Source organism: Ovis canadensis, chromosome 7, assembly GCF_042477335.2.
Source record: "Ovis canadensis isolate MfBH-ARS-UI-01 breed Bighorn chromosome 7, ARS-UI_OviCan_v2, whole genome shotgun sequence".
NCBI classification, from domain to species: domain Eukaryota; kingdom Metazoa; phylum Chordata; class Mammalia; order Artiodactyla; family Bovidae; genus Ovis; species Ovis canadensis.
In genome coordinates this window covers 19,430,137-19,455,252 of record NC_091251.1, presented here as the reverse complement: position 1 = coordinate 19,455,252, position 25,116 = coordinate 19,430,137, and the positions used below count along the sequence as shown (strand labels likewise).

The 25,116-nt window shown below is 38.8% G+C and overlaps 2 protein-coding genes across 9 annotated transcripts in view; one reads left to right on the top strand and one right to left on the bottom strand.

Moving 5' to 3' along the window:
* POLK (DNA polymerase kappa) overlaps window positions 1-17,930 on the bottom strand; it is an 84,985-nt gene extending 67,055 nt beyond the window's left edge. For both annotated transcript variants that reach the window (XM_069595333.1, XM_069595332.1), the window contains exon 1: window positions 16,607-17,930. In XM_069595333.1, coding sequence (XP_069451434.1) covers window positions 16,607-16,699 — 93 coding nt within the window. In that variant the 5' untranslated portion in view covers window positions 16,700-17,930. The remainder of the gene's footprint in view (window positions 1-16,606) is intronic.
* Window positions 16,677-25,116, top strand: part of CERT1 (ceramide transporter 1) — a 148,237-nt gene continuing 139,797 nt past the window's right edge. For 5 of the 7 annotated variants that reach the window (XR_011258058.1, XR_011258053.1, XR_011258057.1 and 2 more), the window contains exons 1-2: window positions 16,770-17,410; window positions 22,561-22,695. Coding sequence is in view for 2 of the 7 variants with exons in the window: in XM_069595335.2 (XP_069451436.2) it covers window positions 16,677-16,762; window positions 17,008-17,410; window positions 22,561-22,695 (624 nt within the window). In the remaining 5 variants the exon portion in view is untranslated. Of the gene's footprint in view, window positions 17,411-22,560; window positions 22,696-25,116 lie in introns of all 7 variants that reach the window. The other 2 variants (XM_069595335.2, XM_069595336.1) reach the window with 2 other exon arrangements.

Sequence of the window (25,116 nt, the reverse complement as noted above, 5' to 3'; positions counted from 1 at the left end):
TAATACATCTATTCTTACACTTTCCCCATCTAGTTTTTAAAAGTGCAAAAATTCCACTGAATTGGGCAAAGAGAAATGAACCTGTTATATATTAAGATATGCTTTGATAGTTAAGGTGTGTCTGTCATTCGGCCAAGACGTTATCTTGGAATGAATTACAACGGCTAACCTTCTACCTGAAATTGGAGAAGGAAATACAAACAAGTTTTAACTTTTTCACCTGAGACAGGAAAGGAAGCAAACTAGTTCAGGTTTGGTTATGAAATAAAATTAAGGAATGTGGTTATATTAACCCTTGGTATACCACAAAGACTATTAGACTCATTTTAGTTTTTGAGTGTTTTTCTTCGAGCAACTTTATTATAGGAATTGACATTTCAAATCTTATTCATTCTTAGGAATCTTCCAAGGAACAAAAACAGATTCACATTTAAAAAAATAATTTATTTGTCTGCACAGGGTCTTAGTAGCAGCATGCAGGCTCTAGTTCCCTGACTGGGGATCAAACCCAGGCCCCCTGCATTGGGAGCACAGAGTCTTAGCCACTGGACAGCCAGGGCAGTCTCAAACTTACTTTTTTTTAATCAGAATAAAATTCACCCTATTTTGAAATTTCTCTATGGATCTATTTTAGTCTTTCATAAATTGAAGATACGTTATGGTGATTTCTATAAATTGAAGATATTTTATGATATCTTAGGGATCTTATTTTTCCTATTTTGTTATTTTATCATCCTGTGAATTATTTAATCATTACTAATCAATTATTTTTAAAATTATATGGAAATGGAATGGAATCATCTAAAAAGATGATCTAGTAGTGAAATAAATTATCACTATTACATCATTTTTCAGTTTTCTTACTGTGTTGCCCATAGTATTATGTCTTTAAAAGTAAATATACAAGAAGCATAGAGACATTATTTTTCAGGGTTTGTTGTTTTTGGTGGTTTTCATTATACATAGTTGAGAGTTCTAAATTTTTCATTTTCTACCCATACAGGCAAAAAGAGGAAATTTGACAGAAGAGTTTCACAATTATCAGACAACTCAAAAAACAAACGTAAAGAGACTAATAGTATTATAGACCATAGTGATGGTGAAATTCATTTTATAAGCAAAATCTCAGGCTATGAAATTTCAGATGATTCACATAGATATATTTTATCAAACTGAAAAATCAATGAGTGAACAATGCACTTTTAAGAATAAAAAGCAAATGTGGCATTCCCACCCAGTCTGTCATTCAACATGGAGGACTTCATCACAGGGTATTTTGCAAGAATAATTTGGACCATCCCATTTGGCTAACAGGATGTATGACAGTATTCTTTCATTCTTTATGATGTTTGTGCACTAAAAGTTACTTAATATAATTTGTAAGTGTACAAATGCTTAATGCAGATATATACACAAAGGAAACAGGAAGTGATGATGAAGAAATTAAAATTTTATTGGCCTTCATTCTAATTGGTGTTTATAAACATAAAATTGAAAATGTTTGACAGTTATGAAGGAAAGAGAATGGTTGCTTTTTTTAAAACTAGATTATGAATGTCAATGTTTGTAATGTCATTGCATTTGGATGATACAAGTGCAAGATTAAAGCCACAAGTAATGTTATGCTAGAAGCTACTATTAAAGATGCATATGAAATCTGGGATCTTCATTTTAAAAATGGTTAGTTCCAGGACCACACATAAAAGTCAATGAGCAACTAGTTACTTTCAAAGGACATGACCTATTTCAGGAAAATATGAAATAAAAACTTGAGTTTACTATGTGTTATTATAATTTCTAGTAATGTGGTTCTCTATCCCTTTATTGTTACTTCTCAAGATTACTCCTAAATTAATCCTATATATATATATAACATGATGATAAACGCCAATGACTACTTTTCATGACATAACAGTTAGATCAATATATAACTCCTTTATCAACATTAGACAAAAGGATGATTGCAACAGGCTCTAGAGATCACTTAAATTATTTATGGGTAATTAGAACACAGCCTTGCTAGCAAATACACGCCTTTAGTTATCAGTCAGAAAAAAACTGTAAACTGGCTTTATTATATGTTGTTGCACCCTAAACACATCTGTGGATGAATTTTCTTTTAAGAAAATTGTCGAACTAAAGGAAAACCATGCAACATACCTAGAAAGTAATCTGGCTCTAACAGATGCTTAAATGCTTATTGATCACAGCTGTTGTTTGTCGAAATAAAGTTGGCCCTCTGTATTTTAAGTTTCCACATCTGGGGATTCAACCAACCGACGGACCCAGGTTGGCTGACTACGCAGACGTGGATGCAGACAGGGCAGGCCAACTCTGTTCTTGTTCAGCTGCTCAGTCATGTTTGACTCTTCGCAAGCCCATGGACTGCAGCACGCCAGGCTTCCCTGTCCTTCACCATCTCCTGGAGTTTGCTTAAACTCATGTCCACAAAGTTGGTGATGCCATCCAACCATCTCATCCTCTGTCGTTCCCTTCTCCTCCCGCCTTCAATCTTTCCCAGCATCAGGGTCTTTTCCAATGAGTCAGCTCTTCACATCAGGTGGCCAAAGTATTGGAGCTTCAGCTTCAACAGGAGTCCTTCCAATGAATATTCAGGACCACTTTTCTTTAGGACTGAGTGGTTTGATCTCCTTGCAGTACAAGGGACTCTCAAGAGTCTTCCCCAACACGATAGTTCAAAAGCATCAATTCTTCAGTACTTAGCCTTCCTTATGGTCCAACTCTCACATCCATACATGACTACTGGAGAAACCATAGCTTTGACTAGATGGACCTTTGTTGGCAGAGTAATGTCTCTGCTTTTTGGTATGTTGTCTGGGTTGGTCATAGCTTTTCTTCCAAGGAACAGGTGTCTTTTAATTTCATGGGTGCAGTCACCACCTGCAGTGATTTTGGAGCCCAAGAAATAATGTCTGTCGCTGTTTCCCCATCTACTTGCCATGAAGTGATGGGGCTGGAGGCCATGAACTTCATTTTTTGAATGTTGTTTCAAGCCAGCTTTTTCACTCTCCTCTTTCACTTTCATCAAGAGGCTCTTTAGTTCCTCTTTGCTTTCTGCCATAAGAGTGGTATCATCTGCATATCTCAGATTATTGATATTTCTCCTGACAATCTTAATTCCAGCTTGTGTTTCATCCAGCCTGGCATTTCGCATGATGTACTCTGCCAACTATACCGTGCCATTATTATATGAGGGATTTTAGCATCCATAGATTTAGGTATCTTTGGGATCCTGGAAACAAATCCAAACCCAAAGGATATAGAGACAACTGTATATGTATAAAAAGTACATAGTATAAGCCTATGAGGTTCAAAAATCTGGGCTAGACTATTCACTAGCTAGGACCTTGGGCAATTTATTTATTTGAACTTTAATTTCTTTATATGTAAAATAAGAATAATGTACATGTTGCAGAGTTTTTGTGAAAAATGAATACTAAATGTGATAAACCTAAACAATCTCTATACTGAGTAGGTCCTTAACAAAGGATACTTCTTCCTTACAAAAAACTATGATGGAATTTGGTTCTTTAGTCCCTTATTAATTTTAACTGTGCTTAGTGATTTTTCTCCTGGTCTTTGTTAATTGCAATCCCTACAATTTCCCTTCAATCATTAACCAACTAAACTTATTCCATTCATCCATATACACTGATCACTTACTATGTGACAGGCAATTTTAAAGCTCTCCTTGCTTTTTAATAATAATGTAACTGTTAAAACCATAACAACCATTTCATTACTTATTTTTGTCTATATTTCTAAACAGTCTTGGTATTAACTCTGTATTCTTAGACACACATTTCTGTATGCTAGAATAATGGGTCTATGAAAGAAGCGGTATGTACCTCATTTTTACAGCACCCTAATTAGGGTCATCATATAGCAAGTTCTTAATAAACACTTTAAATGAAGATGAAGGTAAACTGTATCATCGTAACAACATGTGTATTTCATAATGATAATTTTCAGTTTATGTGACTAAGGAAAAGAGGATCTGAAATTACAGTAAAAGTGAAACAATGAAAGGGCTGGGAAGAGAAACAGAAAGCAAGCACACTGACAAAATAATTATCATGTGGATTCCACCAATACTTAAGAATATCATGACGCTTTATGTAGTACGGCTTTAATACATTACCAAAAGAATTTCTCGATGTAAGGAAAAGAGGCTAAAAGTTAAAGACTCAAAAGCTTGGGGAGAAAAAAAGAAGGAAAATGCATATATGTAGGGACTAGACAGTAATATTCCTGTTTATCTATTATAGATGTATACTACATATTTTTTTTTTCACTTTCTAAATTTTTTTTTTAATTGAAGGATAATTGCTTTACAATGTTATGCTGGTTTCTACCATACATCAATATGAATCAGCCATAGGTATACATATGTCCCCCTGCTATTAAACCTCCAACCCCACCCCGCTCCTCTAGGTCATCACAGAGCACCAGGTTGAGCTCCCTGCGCTACAGGGCAAATTCCAACTGGCTCTCTCTTTTACATAAGGTCATATCTATGCTTCATGCTACTCTCTCAGTTCAGGCCAGCCACTCCTTCCCCGCCGTGTCCAGAAGTCTGTTCTTGATGTCTGCGTCTCTCACTGCTGCCCTGCAAGCAGGTTCACTGCTACCATTTTTCTAAATTCCATACATATGTCTTAATATATGATATTTGTTTTTCTCTTTCTGACTTATTCACTCTGTATAAGAGGCTCTAGGATAATCTGCTTCACTAGAACTGACTCAAATTCATTCTCCCATTCCTTTTTATGGCTAAGTAATTTTCACTGTATACATGTAACACACCTTCTTTATCCATTTATCTGTCGATGGGCATTTAGGTTGCTTCCATCTCCTGGCTAGTATAAATAGAGCTGGAGTGAACACTGGAGTATATGTGTATTTTAGAATTGTGGTTTTCTCAGGGCATATGCTACAAACACTACTTTTGAGACTAAAGGATGTTTTACTGTTATAGTGAGACCTATTAAATACCAACTACCTCTGATACATTTTTAACCCTACAAAACCAAACATATAAACAAAAGATAATGAAATACAATTTTAATTTTATTCATCAGTAAGAAAGAATATTTCTGCTTGGAACATGCCTGGCTTGGCTCTCCTCTATACAATAGGAAACAGGATAAAAGGGTGGCCTACATGTTCTTTGAAATTCTGTTTCTGAAATCAGTCTTATTGATGAATGTTAGAACTTTCCATGGGATATGACATATTTTTAAGCAGCTGTATGCAATGTATTACCAAGAGGTACCTTTCCCTTACTCAAATAAAGTTGTCCTTGGAGAGTTACATGGTAAACTATCAGCACATAAGTGAGTCTAAGATATAGATGCAAGTCACCTTAAGAATCAGAGTAACAGGTGAGTCGTAGCAGCATGAGCATAATAATAATAACTGATGTCAATAAAACAAGTCTTTCAATCCAAATGGAGTGTGAGTAGTTAGAAAGAGAACAAAGAAAAAGGAAGTAAGTAAGGTAAATACTGACAATGCCTAGTTAGATATCCATAATATCATCATAACAGGGAAAACCCAAGTAAGTGCTCCTAATCGTTTAGAATCATAATTGAGGAAAAAAAAAATATGAGACTGGGATATAGTAAAAGGACATCAAGCCTATATTTGAAACCAAGAAATGAAGAGCAGTTGCAGGGCCTGGAAAATGGTGACTATTAGGGACTCTTGAGAAAAAGAATCAAAGTAAGTGGGAAAAAGAATCCAAGTAAGTAATTAAGAATAGGTAGAGCATAATCCCTATCCCCATGAATCAATTAAAATAGGATGGAAGACATGTTATGAAGGTTCTATTATAGTTCATTTTCCTCCTAGCTTCTCATTATTTCTCACTTACTCCCTCTTTTGCTTTTCCCATAACTTCTGCCAATGACTGTTACGGTAGAGGAGGGACAGAAGAGGAAAAATAATAGCAGACAATAGCAACGCACAACACATACAAGCGACAGTAATACAAAGGAAAGGGACGAATGAAGAGGAAGAAAATAGTACCAGCATAACCAGGAAGGAGAGAAATTCTGCAGCTGTCTGGCTGTGAGGACCATTCACATATAAAGAACGCACATACATTCATCAGATTAATTACAAGGCTCCTTTTTCCTTTGAGGTTGTTTTCAACTTACTATTTTTAAATTAATTTCTATTGGAGTATAGTTGCTTTACAGTGTTATGTTAGTTTCTACTGTATAGCAAAATAAATCAGTCATACTTACCCATATAGCCCCTTCCGTTTGGACTTCCCTCCCATTCAGGTCACCACAGTGCATTAAGTAGAGTTCCCTGGGCTACACAGTAGGTTCTCATTAATTACCTATTTTATACATAGTATCAGCACTGTATATGCGTCAATCCCAATCTCCCAGTTGCTCCGACCCCTCTACAAGGTTCCTTTTGTTCAACTAGATTTTATGATCAGCTTTTGGTATTTTTCTCAGTAACTGGAAAATTTGTTTTACTATTTATGCTAAATTCATAGACTAGTACACTTGGGTTACTTACACTGGATATGACTATATCTGTAAAGATCTAAGTCTAATAGAAAATTACTAATGTGGGAGATATGTATGCCAGATGCTGACTACAGACAGGTAAAATACAACCATTTTTTGGTACCAACTCAAAAGCTTAGGATACACAGGGAGAGAATGAAACTAGAACACTTTCTAACACCACACACAAAAATAAACTCAAAATGGATTAAAGATCTAAATGTAAGACCAGAAACTATAAAACTCCTAGAGGAGAACATAGGCAAAACACTCCGACATAAATCACAGCAGGATCCTCTATGACCCACCTCCCAGAATACTAGAAATAAAAGCAAAAATAAACAAATGGGATCTAATTAAAATTAAAAGCTCTGCACAACAAAGGAAACTATAAGCAAGGTGAAAAGACAGTGTTCGGAATGGGAGAAAATAATAGCAAATGAAGCAACTGACAAACAGCTAATCTCAAAAATATACAAGCAACTCCTGCAGCTCAGTTCCAGAAAAATAAACGACCCAATCAAAAAAATGGGCCAAAGAACTAAATAGACATTTCTCCAAAGAAGACATCCAGATGGCTAACAAACACATGAAAAGATGCTCAACATCACTCATTATCAGAAATGTAAATCAAAACCACAATGAAGTACCATTTCACACCAGTTAGAATGGCTGCGATCCATAAGTCTACAAGCAAGAAATGCTGGAGAGGGTGTGGAGATAAGGGAACCCTCTTACACTGTTGGTGGGAATGGAAACTAGTACAGCCACTATGGAGAACAGTGTGGAGATTCCTTAAAAAACTGGAAATAGAACTGCCTTATGACCCAGCAATCCCACTGCTGGGCATACACACCGAGGAAACCAGAATTTAAAAAGACACATGTACTCCAGTGTTCATTGCAGCACTGTTTATAATAGCCAGGACATGGAAACAACCTAGATGTCCATCAGCAGATGAATGGATAAGAAAGCTGTGGTACATACACACAACGGAGTATTACTCAGCCTTTAAAAAGAATATATTTGAATCAGTTCTAATGAGGTGGATGAAACTGGAGCCTATTATACAGAGTGAAGTAAGCCAGGAAGAAAAACACCAATACAGTATACTAACACATATATATGGAATTTAGAAAGATGGTAACAATAACCCTGTATGCGAGACAGCAAAAGAGACACAGATGTATAGAACAGTCTTTTGGACTCTGTGGGAGAGGGAGAGGGTGGGATGATTTGGGAGAATGGCACTGAAACATGTATAATATCATATAGGAAACGAATCACCAGTCTAGGTTCGATGCAGGATACAGGATGCTTGGGGCTGGTGCACAGGGATGACCCGGAGGGATGGGATGGGTGGGGAGGAGGGAGAGGGGTTCAGGATTGGGAACATGTGTACACCTGTGGCGGATTCATGCTGATATATGGCAAAACCAATACAATATTGTAAAGTAAAAAACAAAAAAATAAAAGTAAACCTCTTGAGGAAAAAAAAAAAAGATACACAGGGAGGCGATGCCATGAACGGTTTTACATTCACTTCACACACGTTTGTGTGCTACTCCCTTTTTTGAATACAGTCACAAAGATATTACAAAAGAATTCTGCACAAGGTCACAAAAGATGAACACATGCAAGTTCCTTGCGGCCCCTAATATTTCTGAAACTAGTGTTTACACTGTCAGGAGTGGATATAGATGCATTCACCACATTTCACATAAATGAATATCTCCTTCGATATACTTATGAAAATAACATTTTACAAATGCATATAACACCACAACAACTGGGATATACATAGCCATAAAAAGAGACTGGTTATACTGATGCCATTTATTAAGTCAGCATTTATTTAATACACACCAAAGTCAAATTGCTTATTAAGGATGAAGGCCTAGGACACACACTCAGGGACTGTCTGCTTGTTCACTCTGAACTCAGGGAGAACCACCATAGTGGCAGAAACTATATGATTCTTTAACAGGCCTGACAGGAACACTAAGCCTAACAGGCTAATATAGTTTATTAGTAGTCAAAACAGGAAAAGTGGGAAACAAAAGCATTCAAAGGGCAAGTAGTACGGGTTAAACTGGAAAAGGTTTGCAGAAGAGCTGTTAAATCTTTTAAATTTCTGAACTTCATTTAGGGCACATGCTGAATGTCACAGGTTATAAGTTAAAAGAAAAGGAGATCTACCAGTTTATAATATTGCTACTGTGACAAGACTCATAAAACAATTAATGTGATAACTTGATGGAAAGAGATCAGCAAACAAAGACAATCCTTTTTTCTTTAAAATTCCAAACAACCATTGTTTTAACTAAAGACCTGGGGCAAGTGGCCTAAGGATTAGAAAATACATTAGAGAATAGGATTTATCACTGTCAAATCCTAGGAGTAAAAGGTACCTTCTTTTTACTTACAAAATACTAACTCTACTCATATATATATCTTTCTTACCTTGTTTTCTGTTATAAACTCCTTGAATGCAGACCTACACAATCCCCTTCCTTTTTTTTTAAATCTATAACTATTTTAAAATTACTCATAGTAGTCAGCATAATAGCTTACATATCGGATACTTGCTAAATTAAACTATTAACTGAAAAGATAAGGTAAAATACATTAATTAATTATATTGACTGCCTTCTAAGCACTATTTTGGGGACTAATATTTGAAAAAAGTGGATAAAAAATTTTACACTCATATTTTTAGTAAAAGAAAAAATAATATATACAGTCTAATACAGTCATTTAACCATTGATCATATTATTCCTTTTAAAAGAATATTTGTGATTTGACAATTAGATTTTCATATATGTCACATAATTCTTTCCCCTCAGAATGCCCCCTTTCCCACTCCTACAGTTATAAACAGATTATAATACAAATTATATATATTAAACATGCCTATTGTTTCTAGTCGGCTCCAACTCCCAACATACCACAGAAGGGGCAGGCATATTCCATACTTTTGGGAAGAGCTAATTACAGTGCTGGCTGGCTAACTACCTGTCTAAAAAATTTAAACTTACAGACACTGAGTGAAAGTGAAAGTCACTCAGTCTTGTCCAACTCTTTGGGACCCCATGCACTATACAGTCCATGGAATTCTCCAGGCCAGAATACTGGAATGGGTAGCCTTTCCCTTCTCCAGGGGAATCTTTCCAAACTAGGGGTCAAACCCAGGTCTCCCACATTGCAGGCAGATTCCTTACCAGCTGAACCATAAGGGAAGCCCAAGAATACTGGAATGGGTAGCCTATCCCTTCTCCAGGGGATCCTCCCGACCCAGGAACGAACCAGGGTCTCCCGCATTGCAGGTGGATTCTTTACTGACATCGAGAGGGCCCGGAAACTGATAGGTAGTTAAAACAAGTTGGACAACATGCAAGACGAGATATGAAGAGACAAGTAAACTGAGATTGAGAAGACAAGAACACAGAGATGAAAGATACCATGAGGCCCCACAGATGAACAGAAAAACACCAAGACCGCATTTTCCAAGGACTGAAATATGCATACAAGGCCCAGCTGAGGATTCAGAGATCTCTAAAATAACATCTCTTATTTGAGCTACCCAAAATACATTTCAGATCCCTTCAGTCGAAGAGCCTTGATAAAATCATGTAATTTACTCAGCATAGTACTGAAAGTGAAAAGCAGAATGGGTTTATGGGTACAGAATTGTGTTGTTTACCCTCATGATCACATGGCTGACTAGGACCTGTGACTCACTGACACTGCTCAACAGCACAAGAGAGTATCATATTGCACACTGCTAGCCTGGGAAAAGATAAAAAATTAAGTCGAAAAATCCTAAGTTAAATCATTCTAAGTAGGGGACTATATGTATGTTTTTAAGTTTTAAAAATTACAAATAGTGCTCATAGGGAGGAAAAAAGAAGGGGAAATGCTTTAAAAAGCAAGTACAGACCTCCCTCAGTATCCACAGGGGATTGGTTACAGGGCTCTTTGCGGATACCAAAATCCATGAATATTGAGGCCCTTTATGTCAAATTGTGTGGTATCTGCATATAATCTGTGCATAGCCTCCTGTATATTTTAAATAATCTCTAGGCTACTTATAACACCTAATATGATATACAAATAGCTCATGTAAATGACATATAAATATCATGTAAATTATATATAAATACCTGCTGGTGGGCAGCAAATTCAACCTTTGCTTTTTGGAACTTTCTGGAATTTTTTTTCCTGAATATTTGTGACCTAAGGTTGGTTGAATCCAAGGATGTGGAATCCATAGACAGGGAAGGCCGATCGCACCATATCTCACTGCTTCAAGAGCACATCTTTTTTTCATATTTTAACTTCAAAACTTGGGATGTTTCATACAATCCTTGTCAGTGAGACAGCAGTTATGACATAACTGTCATTGTCTGTGCATCAGAAGGTGAATAGGGGTCGGCAGCTTGGGGAAAATAACTCTGAAGACATGATGGGGCCTTCTTAAGATATGCTGTAATCATCAGTTCTCTTTATGTTAAAGAGGGAAATGTATAGAAAAACAGGGGCATTAACAACTCTAAGTTGAAAATTAACTTAGAACACTGTATGTAGAGATTAATCTTTAATTCATATTGTTTATAATTAAACCATTTCTTCTATTACAAAAGTGACACACAGGCACACACATACTCACATGACATACTTTTTTTCATATTAAAGGGTACAAAGAGGAAATTCAAGTGGTCCATGATTTCATTACCCAGATTATTGCTTATATGCTGTATCTTGTCCCCTTGTACTTTAGTTTTTAGACTGTCGCTGTTCATAGGTCATTTCCTCTAATTCACGGATTAGTAAATCTCAAGTTTTAAGAATCACGTCTTGTATGTAAATCCCCAGTTTTTAGCTGATTATGTTTCAGTTTGGAACAGTAGTATAAAGATTACCAGTACCAGGAACAGTTAAATCCCCAGGTTAGCTAAAAAGGACTATTTAACTCAAAATGTATCTTTTGATGCATTGAATAATAAACACTGTGGGAATACAGAACCTGTAAGCACTGTTATAGACTAAATGTGTTCCCCTCAATTCATATTTTGAGGACCTAACTCTCAATGTGATTGTATTTGGAGACAGGGCCTATTAAAAGATAATTTTGTTTGTTGTTGTTTAGTCACTAAGTCATGCCTGACTCTTCTGCGATCCCATGGACTGTAGCCCACCAGGGTTCTTGGCCATGGGCTCTTCCAGGCAAGAATACTGGAGTGGGTTACCATTTCCTTCTCCAGGGGATCCTCCTCGATCAGGGAGGAACCTGAGTCTCCTGCATTGGCAGGCAGATTCTTTACTGCTAAGCCATGAGGGAAGCCCTATAGTTAAGGATAAGTGAAGCCTACCAGACCACCTGACCAGCCTCTTGAGCAATGTGTATGCAGGTCAGGAAACAACAGTTAGAACCAGACATGGAACAATAGACTGGTTCCAAATAGGAAAAGGAGAACGTCAAGGCTATATATTGTCACCCTGCTTATTTAACTTCTATGCAGAGTACATCATGAGAAACGCTGGACTGGAAGAAACACAAGCTGGAATCCAGATTGCTGGGAGAAATATCAATAACCTCAGATATGCAGATGACACTACCCTTATGGCAGAAAGTGAAGAGGAGCTAAAAAGCCTCTTGATGAAAGTGAAAGAGGAGAGGGAAAAAGTTGGCTTAAAGCTCAAGATTCAGAAAACAAAGATCATGGCATCTGGTCCCATCACTTCATGGGAAATAGATGGGGAAACAGTGGAAACAGTGTCAGACTTTTTGGGCTCCCAAATCACTGCAGATGGTGACTGCAGCCATGAAATTAAAAGATGCTTACTCCTTGGAAGGAAAGTTATCACCAACCTAGATAGCATATTCAAAAGCAGAGACATTACTTTGCTGACTAAGGTCCATCTAGTCAAGGCTATGGTTTTTCCTGTGGTCATGTATGGATGTGAGAGTTGGACTGTGAAGAAGGCTGAGCACCGAAGAATTGATGCTTTTGAACTGTGGTGTTGGAGAAGACTCTTGAGAGTCCCTTGGACTGCAAGGAGATCCAACCAGTCCATTCTGAAGGAGATAGGCCCTGGGATTTCTTTGGAAGGAAAGATGCTAAAGCTGAAGCTCCAGTGCTTTGGCCACCTCATGTGAAGAGTTGACTCACTGGAAAAGACTCTGATGCTCGGAGGGATTGGGGGCAGGAGGAGAAGGGGACGACCGAGGATGAGATGTCTGGATGGCATCACTGACTCGATGGGCGTGAGTCTGAGTGAACTCTGGGAGTTGGTGATGGACAGGCAGGCCTGGCGTGCTGCGATTCATGGGGTCGCAAAGAGTCGGACATGACTGAGCGACTGAACAAGACCAGAGCCACCTAGCATGTTGTGTTTTGTTATGGCAGGCTAAGTGGACTAATGAAGGCTCTTTATAACATCATTTTTAAATATTAGACAATGACCTCAGTTTCAACTTGCGACATCCTCTGCTACTATAATTCCAGCATCAAGAAGACATATTTACTTCTAGACCCCTACCTTGTGATAAGTAAAACCGCTAGGTTTTTGGTTTCTGTGTCATTGCAATGGGAGAGGGAGGCAGGGATGAAGGCTTTGGGATTGGAGTTTTGTAGACAGAAAAAGGTGGGAGAATGAAGCAAGGTGAAGATGGGGAGAAAGAAGAATTCTAGTGGGATGACAGGGCTTCCCAGATGGGTCAGTGCTAAAGAATCACCTGCCAGTGCAGGAGACGTAAGAGATGCTGGTTTGAACAACAACTATTCTCTTTGATGTTGTATGATCTTTGGAAAGTTATTTAAAATCTCTGGGTTCAGTGTCTTCACGTGAAGACATACTAGAAATAGAAAATAATTATATTAGAAATAGAAATAATATAGTGTTTATATATTAGAAAAAAGTAATATATTATTTCTATATTATAAATAATAATGGAAATAGAAGAGCAATAGTAAATTCTACATTAGGGTTAAGTAAGACAGCATAGATGTAAGGGCTGGGTAAGTGAAAAGATATTCAAAACCATTAACTGAATTAAGAGCACAGTTGCTCTGATATACTCATCTACAGAATATATTATTTACACAATTCTTCCCATTTTCAGGGGTCTCCTGAATCAAAGAAAATGGTACAACCTTTAAAATCAGATCTGTTTGCAAATCCTAACTCCAATACTTAGTAGCTATTTGGCACTGGGTAAGTTACTTGGCAGCACTGAGCTTCAGTTTCATTATCCTTAAGATGAAGCCAACCAATGCTCACATTATGTGGTATGTAAGGAGTAAGTTAGATCAGGTATACGAAGTATCTGACCAAGGCTAAGAACTAATATTGCAAAGATGTCATTTGCTTCACAAATTAAGTGCATTCTTAATTCAAATTCCAATAGACTATTTCATGTAATTTGACAAAACGTTCTAAAATTCACCTGGAAGAGAAGATATATAAAAATATACAAATGAGAAAGTTTTGTTATTATATATATGAAAATAGGATAAAGTTAAATAATTAAAACAGTATGGTAACAGCACAGCTATAGACAAATAAATCAACAAAAATGAAGGAAGTCCAGAAACAGACCTAGATACAATATATGGAGATTTTGCATATTACGTAAATATAAGGGTAAGAAAAACTATTAAAGAAAACAGTGGACCAAGTGGTTGTTCTTAAAACAGGTGAATTCAAGTTTAAAAGTTAAAAAGAAAAAACTATTCTAAGAGACAATATAGAATATTGATAAAGTTGAGGACGGTTCTAAGAGAGAAAACTCAGAAGCTATCATTCTCACAACAGAATAAAGAGAAAGCTTGTATATTTCATTCTTGTATTGCAGTTTCTTACCATTAACAGAAGAGAATCTCAACTTCTAAAACGGTATTCTAACCAGTGTACAAAAATCCTTCTGTACTTAAAAACACTTAAAAAACAGTCGTGTAAGTACAGAGACACACACAAAGAAGCTTTTATAAAAAGGCAATTTCTCTCATTAACTCTAAATGCAATTAAACAATTCCCTACTGATTAAGTGGGCAACTTGGTGATGTAAGCATTGGTGCTTATAACCACACAACTTAGAAATTCATAAAAAACAACAGAAAGTTCAATTTAAAAATAAATATATATGATGCTCTCATGATTCTGTTGATAAATTGCATTATGAAGTGGATTTTTCAACACTTCATAATCATTTCCTTAAGACTTATGACATTTTAAAACCTAGAGTTAAAAGAATCAGAGATAGGAAGTCAACTATATTAGGTAATTGAAAGGCAAAGCAAAATTTGCTACATTTGACACTCTAAAGGTGAAGTGAAAGTCGCTCAGTGGTGTGCAACTCTTTGTAACCCAGGAATTCTCCAGGCCAGAATACTGGAGTGAGTAGCCTTTCCCTTCTCCAGGGAATCTTCCCAACCTAGGGATAGAAGCCAGGTCTCCCGCATTGTAGGCAAATTCTTCACCAGCTGAGCCACCAGGGAAGCCCAAGAATAATGGAGTGGGTAGCCTATCCTTTCTCCAGGGGATCTTCCCTACCCAGGAATGGAACTGGGGTCTCCTGCATTGCAGGTGGATTCTTAACCAGCTGAGCTGCTGCTGTTGCTGCTGCTAAGTCGCTTCAGTCGTGTTGGACTCTGTGCGACCCCATAAAGTGAAAGTGAAGTTGCTCAGTCGTGTCCGACTCTTCGCGACCCCACAGACAGGGATACAATTTAGTAATTCAATAAAGAGGGAAAATGTGCTAAGTGAATTTTTTCTATTTTTCTGTTTTGAAAGACAAAATTGGGATTATCTCCTAATTAACTTGTTGAAAAAGTATTTTCAAAAGCTTATCTCAAAGTTTTATTCATCTGAATGGTTTTAATTATGTATTTTCACTTGATTTCACAACAGAAAAATAATTTTTAACTGATTTACAACAGATTCAGCATTTCGTGTCAATCTAGGAAAACAAAACCCTTTCTATCATTCCTTTTTTTTCCTGAAGATTCCAGTTAAGTTGACCTCTATGGCGCCTAGAGTCTTCTGGCCACTGTACTTTTTCCCACAGATTCAAAATTTCACTTCTATCCCCCTGTCACCTGCAGTAAACAGGTATTCTTTCTAAGGTTTAATAAGGAATTGTACTGTTGGCAATTATTAGGAAGTTGACAAGATGGGAAAGTAGCAAACAAGATGAAAGAATTGATGCTACAAAGTTAACGATCTCCCCATAAAAATTATCTTAATAATATATGCAAAAAAACAAAACGAAACCTGTTAGATCTTCTCTCAGTCCTCCCACCAATTCTAGTCTTCAGGCAAAGCCAACCTCCTCCTGCTTAACCCGTTATTACTCAATAAGATTACTGCACTTTCATCTCTGTTATGCAAGGAAGTGGCCACGAAGCATGTGGAATCCTAGCTCCCCGACCAAGGATCGAAACTGCACCCCAGCATTGTTAGGCGAAGTCCCAATCACTGGACAACGAAGGAAGTCTCATCTAATCTCTCTCACCTTGCATTCTTATTTTCCTTTAAAAACTCTTCAACGTCATTTATTCTCTGACATCTCCAAAATTACTTTCCACCATCAAAAACTCTGTAAATCTAACAAAGAAAAGGTCTTGCTCTGGTGAGAAGGGACTAAAAATTCTCCCTTCTAAACTGGGAAACCTCAGGTGAAGTCTAACTTCTAAAGAGCGAGACGGAAGATCTTCGAAATTTGCAGAGGTGGTTTGACGGAAAGAAACGCCCTTGTCATTAGAGAGGTCGCAACCCCCCTGCCCGTGGTTGAGGCAGAAAAGCCCGGTATGCTTTTGCCCAGGCAAGCGGCAAGATGCTATCCGGCTTTTGGGAAACGGCCACGGAGGGCAGGCCCGGGCATCCCCCGCAGCTGTCTCACGTCCCGGTCCACAAGCCCGGCGGGTTCGTCATAAACACGCTAGACACAGATAGGAGCGTAGCACAGGGGACGAGTCACGCAACTATCAAACGAAGCCCACCCTCCCTCTGACGGTCCCCAAGGCGACCAGCCTTCCCGGCGCGGATCACTCACCAGTTGCCTCGGGACCGCGACTACAACTCCCAGGAGGCTGCGCGGCGCACGGAGCAGCGTCCTTCCCAGAATGCAGCACAGCGGGGTCCCCATCCAGCCTTCTCCTGTCTCCGCTCCTCCTACTTTCCTACCCGGCGTCACCCGGGAGGGCCGGAGGTAGGTTGCGGGAGGGAACTCCGAGCCTCGGCGTGACGCGTCAGACGTTGGGAGGGGGACGGGGCGGGGAGCAGGGGGGGAATGGGAGGACGAAAGGGAGGGAAGAGGGGAGGGGAGGGTAAATAGTGGGCTAGGCAGGAAGATGGCGGCCTAGCGGAGGTGTGAGTGGACCTGGGTCTCTGCAGCTGGGTTTTCCCTCTTCCCGTCTTCCTCCTCTTTTCCTCTCCCCCGAGGTTGGCATCGAGGGGGCCAAATTTGGGCGGCGGCGCCGGGCGCAGCGCAGGGGTCACGGCGACGGCGACGGCTGACGGCTGGAAGGGCAGGCTTCCTTCGCCCCTCGACCTCCTTCCCCGGTCCGCTCGGTGTCAGGCGCGGCGGCGGCGGCGGCGGCGGCGCGGCGGGCGGACTCCGTCCCTCCTCCCGCTCCCTCCTGCACCGGAGCGGGCACTCCTTCCTTCGCCATCCCCCGACCCTTCACCCCGGGGACTGGGCGCCTCCACCGGCGCAGCTCAGGGAGCGGGGGCCGGTCTCCTGCTCGGCTGTCGCGCCTCCATGTCGGATAACCAGAGCTGGAACTCGTCGGGCTCGGAGGAGGATCCGGAGACGGAGTCCGGGCCGCCGGTGGAGCGCTGCGGAGTCCTCAGCAAGGTGAGCAACCCGCGAGGCTGAGGGGCCCCCTGCCCGGACTCACCTGCCGCGAGGCGAGCAGCCGAAGGCACGGGGTGGGGCTGGCAGCCAGAACACGGATTGTCCCGGGGCGGGGGCTGCGGAATGGGCCCGGGGTGTGGGGCCGAGTCCTGCCGCAGAAGTGCCCGGACCGGGGCCGCGGTGGGGGTGGGGGCAGAAGGGGACGGTCTTCTTCGCCTACCCTGGGTCTCGGCGGCCTAGGACCGGCGGAAGCGCGTCCCAACGCGGAGATCCATCCAGTTTGGGAACGGGATGCGCACCGCGATTCAGGACCCTGGGCGGCAGCCGCCCTGGGTATAGGAATTCGGGATGAGCAACAGCAGTATCCGAAGGAACGAGTACAGTAAAACTGCACATCAGACCTCTCCAAAGAGGTTCGTCCAGAGATGCCGAGCAGAGCAGGGGTGGGGGATTTTTATAGACGCAGCTTTTGAGAAGGAAGCAGGAGCAACTCGGCTTGGTGCTGAAATCTGAGGTGGGAAACTATGCCAGGCTAGATGTAGTGAGAGATCTAAATGAGGACTTTTTGTACTTTCCTTTCACCCTTTACCCCAATTCAGAGGGAGCTATTGAATCGGCAGGTGGTAGGTACAAGAAGTATAATAGTAACTTGAAACATGTCAGAATGGAAACCGACGTTTATTTAGTCCTATAGTGTTATTTAGTAAAGTATTCTTGCAGACAGGGGGCAGAATTAGGAAAAGGCATTTTACTTTTCCTGTATTTTTTTTAAAAACATTTTTTCCAAAATTTTTACGAAGCAGATAGTCACTTGTAGAATTTGAAAGCTAGTTAACGAAAATGGATGAGGCCGGGTTTAAGAGGGAAGGTAGGTAATCTTTTCCGTTGGCAGTACGTGGTTTGGGGTTTGTTGTTAAGGTTTTGTTTTCTTTCCTTCTTTTCTTTCTTTTTCTTTTAGGTGTTTGCTGTGATAAGATCCACATTGCCTTTTTTTACTTCGTTTTCTCTTTCTGTTAAACTTTAAGAAATGGCTGGAGCTGGCAGTTAACTTGGAGAAGGGGAGCAGGGTCCAGTCTTTCAACAGGCTGGTCATAAGATACCAGATCATGTGCGGCCACTGCCTATTAAGAAATCACCATGCTTCCAGTATACCGACTTTGGCTAAGCTTTTGGACATCGTTTGTGTAATCGTTTCATATTAGGCTTTTATATTGTCTTTAGAAGGCTGAGAAAGGACCTAGAAAAGGCATGAGTATGTCAAAACTAAGGCTTGCACGTGTTAACTTTCATTTGTGTATGGAAAAATGACAGTGTGTGTTGATACTGTAATCATTATTGGAATTTCAGTGAAAAGTTTTCAGTAAGGTGAAACTCCCCAGGGTCTCTTTGGATTAGATGTTTCTTGTAATTTAGAAATCTGGATTGAGCATGTGTGGTGGGCGTACATTTTCCTTTGGACTGTTATGAATCTTTTTTGCTTCTCAGTGATTCCGATAATTTCATCAAATTAGTATTGTAGTGTGTTAAGTATTTTACAAAAGCAAGCTGTACTTTTGAACTATTGATTATCCCTTTTTGTGGGGTAGGAGGATTGTAATGAGGGGTGGAGTCACCAGTGTGGAGTGTGCGCTGTGTGTGAGTATCCGAGAATCACTTATGCAGAGTGGTGTAGTAAGTATATACTTTATGACCAAAAAAAAAAAAGGAAGACTTATCTCCGTGATATTTAAGTGTATAGAGATGTAGTGTTTGACCACTTCTTTAGTAGGCAAATAACTTCCAAGTTGCTGTGTACCTGGAATCAATAGGGATGTAGGTTTTGGTATTCTTGTTAACAGCTAAGAGGAAATTTCCCTAAAATTTAGCAATTTATGGACATTATGTTTTCTTGGAAGCTTTTTCATCAAGAATGTTTTATATTGAATGTATATTTTTAAGTTTCAAGTACATATATATTTTGAATCTTTGTATTCACTTGGTAATTTTAAACACGGGTTAGAACTCAAGTGTCTGTTCTTTTCCATCTGTTTAGTAATGCAGTTAAATCCTAATGCTAACTTGTTTTGTTCCTCCACGAAAGGAGTGAATTTGGAATGGTGGTGGTAGAGTAAACTTGTATGAGAAATACAGCAGCCCAGAGGTTTTTTAATATGAACATATTTTCTAGAGGCTTGTTAGACACGTTAAGTTCCAAAAATACTGGCTTGACAGTAATTCTAGGTGGTTGTAACAAATGTCAAGTTGGGTTATGGATGGGAAAAGATTCAGGCCTTAGATGGACTTGAGGGCAATTTAGCCTGGATAAATTTCACCCAATTTCTTCTGAATTCTCTCCGACATTATTACCTTATCTTTACCTAATGTTTTCTTCACACATCTAACTATTGGCTGAAATTCTGTCCATCTCTGGAGTCCATCTTGACTGTTCTTTCTATGAAGACTTTTATTTTGCCAACCATCCCAGCACTCCTTTCCTCAAGGGTGTTATCTTCTATGAATGTAGTAGGGTATTCATTCCTATAGCATTTTATGTGTGACTTGCTTCTGATCCTTATTATAAATGTGTTTTTTTTTTCTCCTGAATTTATGCTTGCTGGACTATGGGAAGCAGGATTATTTAATTCTCTTGCAGTGCCCGTATATTGCCTTGTCTCTGTTGAATGGGGAAGAGTGAGGAAAAGTTATGAAGTGAAGTGAAGTGACATCGCTCAGTCGTGCCCGACTCTTTGCGACCCCGTGGACTGTAGTTTACAAGGCTCCTCTGTCCATGGAATTTGCCAGGCAAGAGTACCGGAGTGGGTTGCCATTTCCTTCTCCAGGGGATCTTCCCGACCTAGGGATCGAACCCAGGTCTCCCGCATTGCGGGCAGACGCTTTACCGTCTGAGCCACCATGCCTGTATATTGCCTTATCTCTATTGAATGGGGAAGAGTGAGGAAAAGTTATGAGGGTAGGAGAAAAGGCAAAAGTCTGCCTTCTGGTTGTGAATACAAGTTAACACTTTCTGGGTATAGGGCCTGAAGTTTATGTAATTATTGGGTTTTCTATAAGAAAATAATATAAAAATATGGGCACAAAATTGTGTCTTGTCTGTCCCTTTGAAAGGGATCTGTTCTTGTGAGGTTCTCTGAAGGATTCTAAGCTTCATTGTTGGGGAACCCTGATGGCTCAGCCAGTAAAGAATCTGCCTGCAATGCAGGAGACCTGGGTTCAATTCCTGGATCCCCTGGAAAACGACATGGCAACCCACTTCAGTATTCTTGCTTGGGAAATCCCTTGTATAGAGAGCTTCATTAGCTGTGCATAATTCTGCTTCCAGCTGAGAAAATACTATGTGCTTGGCAATGTTCTAAGTCTGTTCTTGCTTAATCTTAAAAAACTTTAAGAGGTAAAGTGTGACAAACAGAAGATAAATAACTTGACCGTAGTCACACAGTTACTAGTTTTCTGAGAGGCAGTAATTGAATATAAGGTAGGATTATGGTATACCAGTCTAAACAATTTCTATTATAGGCAATCAGTTCATGTAAGTTTTGTAGCTAGAGACTAAATGAGATTACTATGTAAGATAAATAAGCAAAATATGCCTAGTAATTAAGATTATGTAAGTTATGAAATTAAAAGCAGAAAATATCAGAGGTTAGGTTATTAAGCCTTCTCAGGAACCCAGAAGTATTATTTGGTCAGTCGTGTCCGACTCTTTGCAACCCCATGACCTGTAGCCCGCCAGGCTCCTCTGACCATGGAACTCTCCAGGCAAGAATACTGGAGTGGATAGCCATTCCTTTCTCCAGGGGATATTCCTGACCAAGGGATTGAACCCAGGTCTCCTGCATTGCAGGCTGATTCTTAACCATCTGTGCCACCAGGGAAGCCCCTGATAATTTGATTGGATTACTTGAAAAAAGATAAGAGTCAGATTTAAGGGTTTAATAGGATGAAGTTAAATAATTTGTCAGAACTTGTCACACAGCTAGGAAAGTACTTGAGCCTCTCTGATGTTGTATCCACTGCTCTGTCCATGCAGTACCGGAATCCTGAGCCGGGTTTGAGTCTGAATGACTGGAAGTAGCAGTGTAGCCAAAGAAATAGGAACGTAGTGGGGTAGTGCACTCTACGGTAGAGGTAAATTCATTTTTGTGTCTATTTGTCATTATTTTAAGTCGCTGTCTTAAGTGGTGGTAAATCTCAGGGCGCTTTTCGTGCGTGGATAAGTTCTCAGGGTGGGCTTGTAATGGTGGCGTTTAGAAGATGTTAAGAGCCAAACAATCTCAAACCTGTTGAATTAGGAAACAGAAAAGAAAAGATTTCTCTGAGCCAATGCAGTATATTTTAACAATCCATTTAGAGTTAGTTTTTGGCAGATTTTGAATTGTCTGCTTAAAACCCCAGGACATAAAAATACACAATATCAACAATTCCCATAGAGGTTACATTTCTGCCTTTGCAGGTTTGTTGATTTTGATCTTCACTGTGCAGCAGCAAAACTTTAGCAGCACAAACCATTTATAGGTACCAGAAACAGATAATCCAAGTATGTTTTGGAAACCAATTTTATGTTTGTATTTTACCCTTGAGTTTGAAAAATAGATCTTTAAAGAGTGCTATGGAGGTAAAAGTAAAGTTGATACAGGTTTACTAAAGAGATGATCTGTATTTTTACTTTAATGTAGTCATAAACATCATAATTTTCATATAGGAATAACTTAATAACAAAAATAGAGTCTTGACCATGATTGGCTTCTATTTTAGAATGCTTCATGCAGAAGGGAAGTGAGAGACTGTGTAGCCAAACTTACTTTGCTGTTGAATATGTCAAGTAAGACAGGGATAGAAACAATTTAAGTCTTGAAGGTGGTGAGGAGGGGAGGATGAAAGCACACCAAAAAAAAAAGCAGAATTTTTAACTGAAATGTGCTTCAGTTTTTATTTTTCAAATATTATGTTTTATTTATTGTCTATTTTATCTATAATTTTGAAGAAATTATGGAAAATCATATATAATCTGGAAAATCTTAGCCTTTTTTTTTTTTTTAACTGTTTATAGTTAGAACTTTTCACATTTTGGTCTTAAACTTAGATTGACCGCTGTTTAAGATTGTTTGGATTTCTAAAATATTGACTTAATTTTTTGTTTTCTTTTCCTCCAGTGGACAAACTATATTCATGGGTGGCAGGATCGCTGGGTAGTTTTGAAAAATAATACTCTGAGTTACTACAAATCTGAAGATGAGACAGAGTATGGCTGCCGAGGATCCATCTGTCTTAGCAAGGCTGTCATCACGGTGAGTTCCTGTTCTTCATTCAACAAATGTTGATTGAGCATCAGCTATACACTAGGAACTCTATTCTTGGGGCTTATGTCTATGAAAAGAATAGATTAAGATCCTTGCCCTTGTGAAGCATAGTCTAATACTTTTTTCTGTAGAATTATTTTAGAGTATATCACTACATACTATTATTTTATATGTGTGCGTGCACGCTCAGTTGTGTCTGACTCTGTAACCCTATGGACTATATCCTGCCAGTTTCCTCTGTCCATGGGATTCTGTGGGTTGCTATTTCCTCCTCCAGTTATTTTATTTAGACATGTAGGATTTATCTAGTTGGTTACAACAAGCCCTTAAACAAGGGCTTCAGAAAAACTTGTTAGATGGCTTTGTATCTGATAGGTTGGGACAGTAACTTAGTGAGTTATTGAAAAAGTTAAAGGAGGAAAGTAAAAAGATACGTATTGTAACATTTTGAAATTTTGACTTAAAATGTAATAGACCATAAGTCTAAATTCGCTTAATCGACTTTCTGATGTAGAGCTAACAATATCTCTTTGAAGATCATGGTTGAGAGAAGTTTTTGTTTAAAGTAGTACATCCATAATGCATGGTTTGCAATTTCTAGTTTTAATTCTCTAAAGTGGAATAAAGCCTTAAAGATACTTTTGAAAAACCCTAAATATAGGTTCCTCTTTTTGACTTTTAATGTTTTTCCCTAATATTTTATAGATGTCTCACCTTTATCTAATTTAATACCTTTTAAAAGAATGACTCACCTTTATTGAGTCATTGGACTCAGCTTGCATTCAACTTCATTTACATAGAAATAACTCTTTGCTTTTATGTTCCATAGACTTACATAATGTTTAAGTTATGTAAGGACTACAGCGAGTAAACTGATATAAACGGGTTTAGGAACAACCAACTGAATTGTTAAACATGTAACTCAACCAGTAGATCAGAAGTACCTGAATGTACTAAAAATAGCATACTAGTTGAGAGTGGTTACCATTCATGGCATGTTTAATAAAGGTTAAAAACGTGTTATCTGAGGCAGGTTGGGAGAGTTTCCCTAGTAGCTCAGAGTAAAGAATCTACCCGCAGTGCTGGAGATGTGAATTTGATCCTTGGGTCAGGAAGGTCCCCTGGAGAAGGAAAAGGCAACCCACTTCAGTATTTTTGCCTGGAGAATCCCTTGAATAGAGGAGCCTGGTGAGCTACAGTCCACAGGGTCACAAAAGAGTCAGACACAGACTTAACCAAAACAATAAGGCAGATTAGTTAAGTGGAAGTCAGTTAAGGAAGCTGTTGTAGTTAAAATCTAAAAATGAGTATCTTAAAACAGTTAGATTTCACTGATATATCCAAAGAGAATTCACTTTATGAGAGAATTTATATTGTTTATAAAAAGCAAATGGTATGCTTTGGATATGTGTTCATATCTAAATAACTTAACATATGTTTATGTTACACATTTAAGGAAAATCATGTCATATTTTTCCATCATTTTTCATACATTCTGCCCTTAAGTGTTCACAATTTGAAAACAAATACTTAGTTGAATATTGAGTTGGAAAAATTTATGGAGGAGTTATTTGGAAATGTTCAGAATTTCCTACCCTCCATTCTTAAAGACAATTTTAAAGAAATAGGTTGAACGTAAAAACTCAGTGTTTGACTGGTATGTGGTTCATTATAATGAACTTTTGAAATTGTATCTAGTTTAGCATTTTAGAGTTTTATTTCTTTTGAGATGGATCACTGCTCATGCTCGAGGAAAGAATGAATCAGGGATAGAAATATACTTTATAATCTTGAAATGTCTTTCTTTGGTTCTTCCCTTTTTCCTTCTTTTGCGTATTGTTAGATGCTTGTTAGTTACAGTGCTTGTTTGACTCTTTGAAAACAGTTTATTGATCAGTGATAGATGGAAAGAGACAAATGAGGTTTTATATTTTCCTAAGAAGTACTATTCCTAGAGTACCATGCTAATTTCTATGGAGTTAAATTTAGTTATGTTGTCTTGAATTATGGATTGTGGCAATAGTGCCTGGCTTATTTGGGAAAAAGAAAAAGTTTTAATAAATATTTACATTACATCTACTTAGGAAAAAGCAATGTGTTAATTCTTTGTAGATTTCTATTGTTTTTAGATCTGTAGTTGCTTACAGAATTTTCATTGCAGTTCATAATCAAATAAATGAGTAGGAAACCAAAATGATTTGAAAACTTTGGAAGAACCTAGTGGAAGTATTCACTGGGCTAGGTGATAGTACAGAAGGTTAAAAGAAAAAAAAATCAATAAAGCAGCAGAATCTGAGTGGTAGTTAATCTTCACTGTAGTTAAGCAGGTCTTCCCAGGTGGCACTAGTGGTAAAGAACCCTCCTGCCAATGCAGAGACATAAGAGACTCCTGTTAGATCCGTGGGTCGG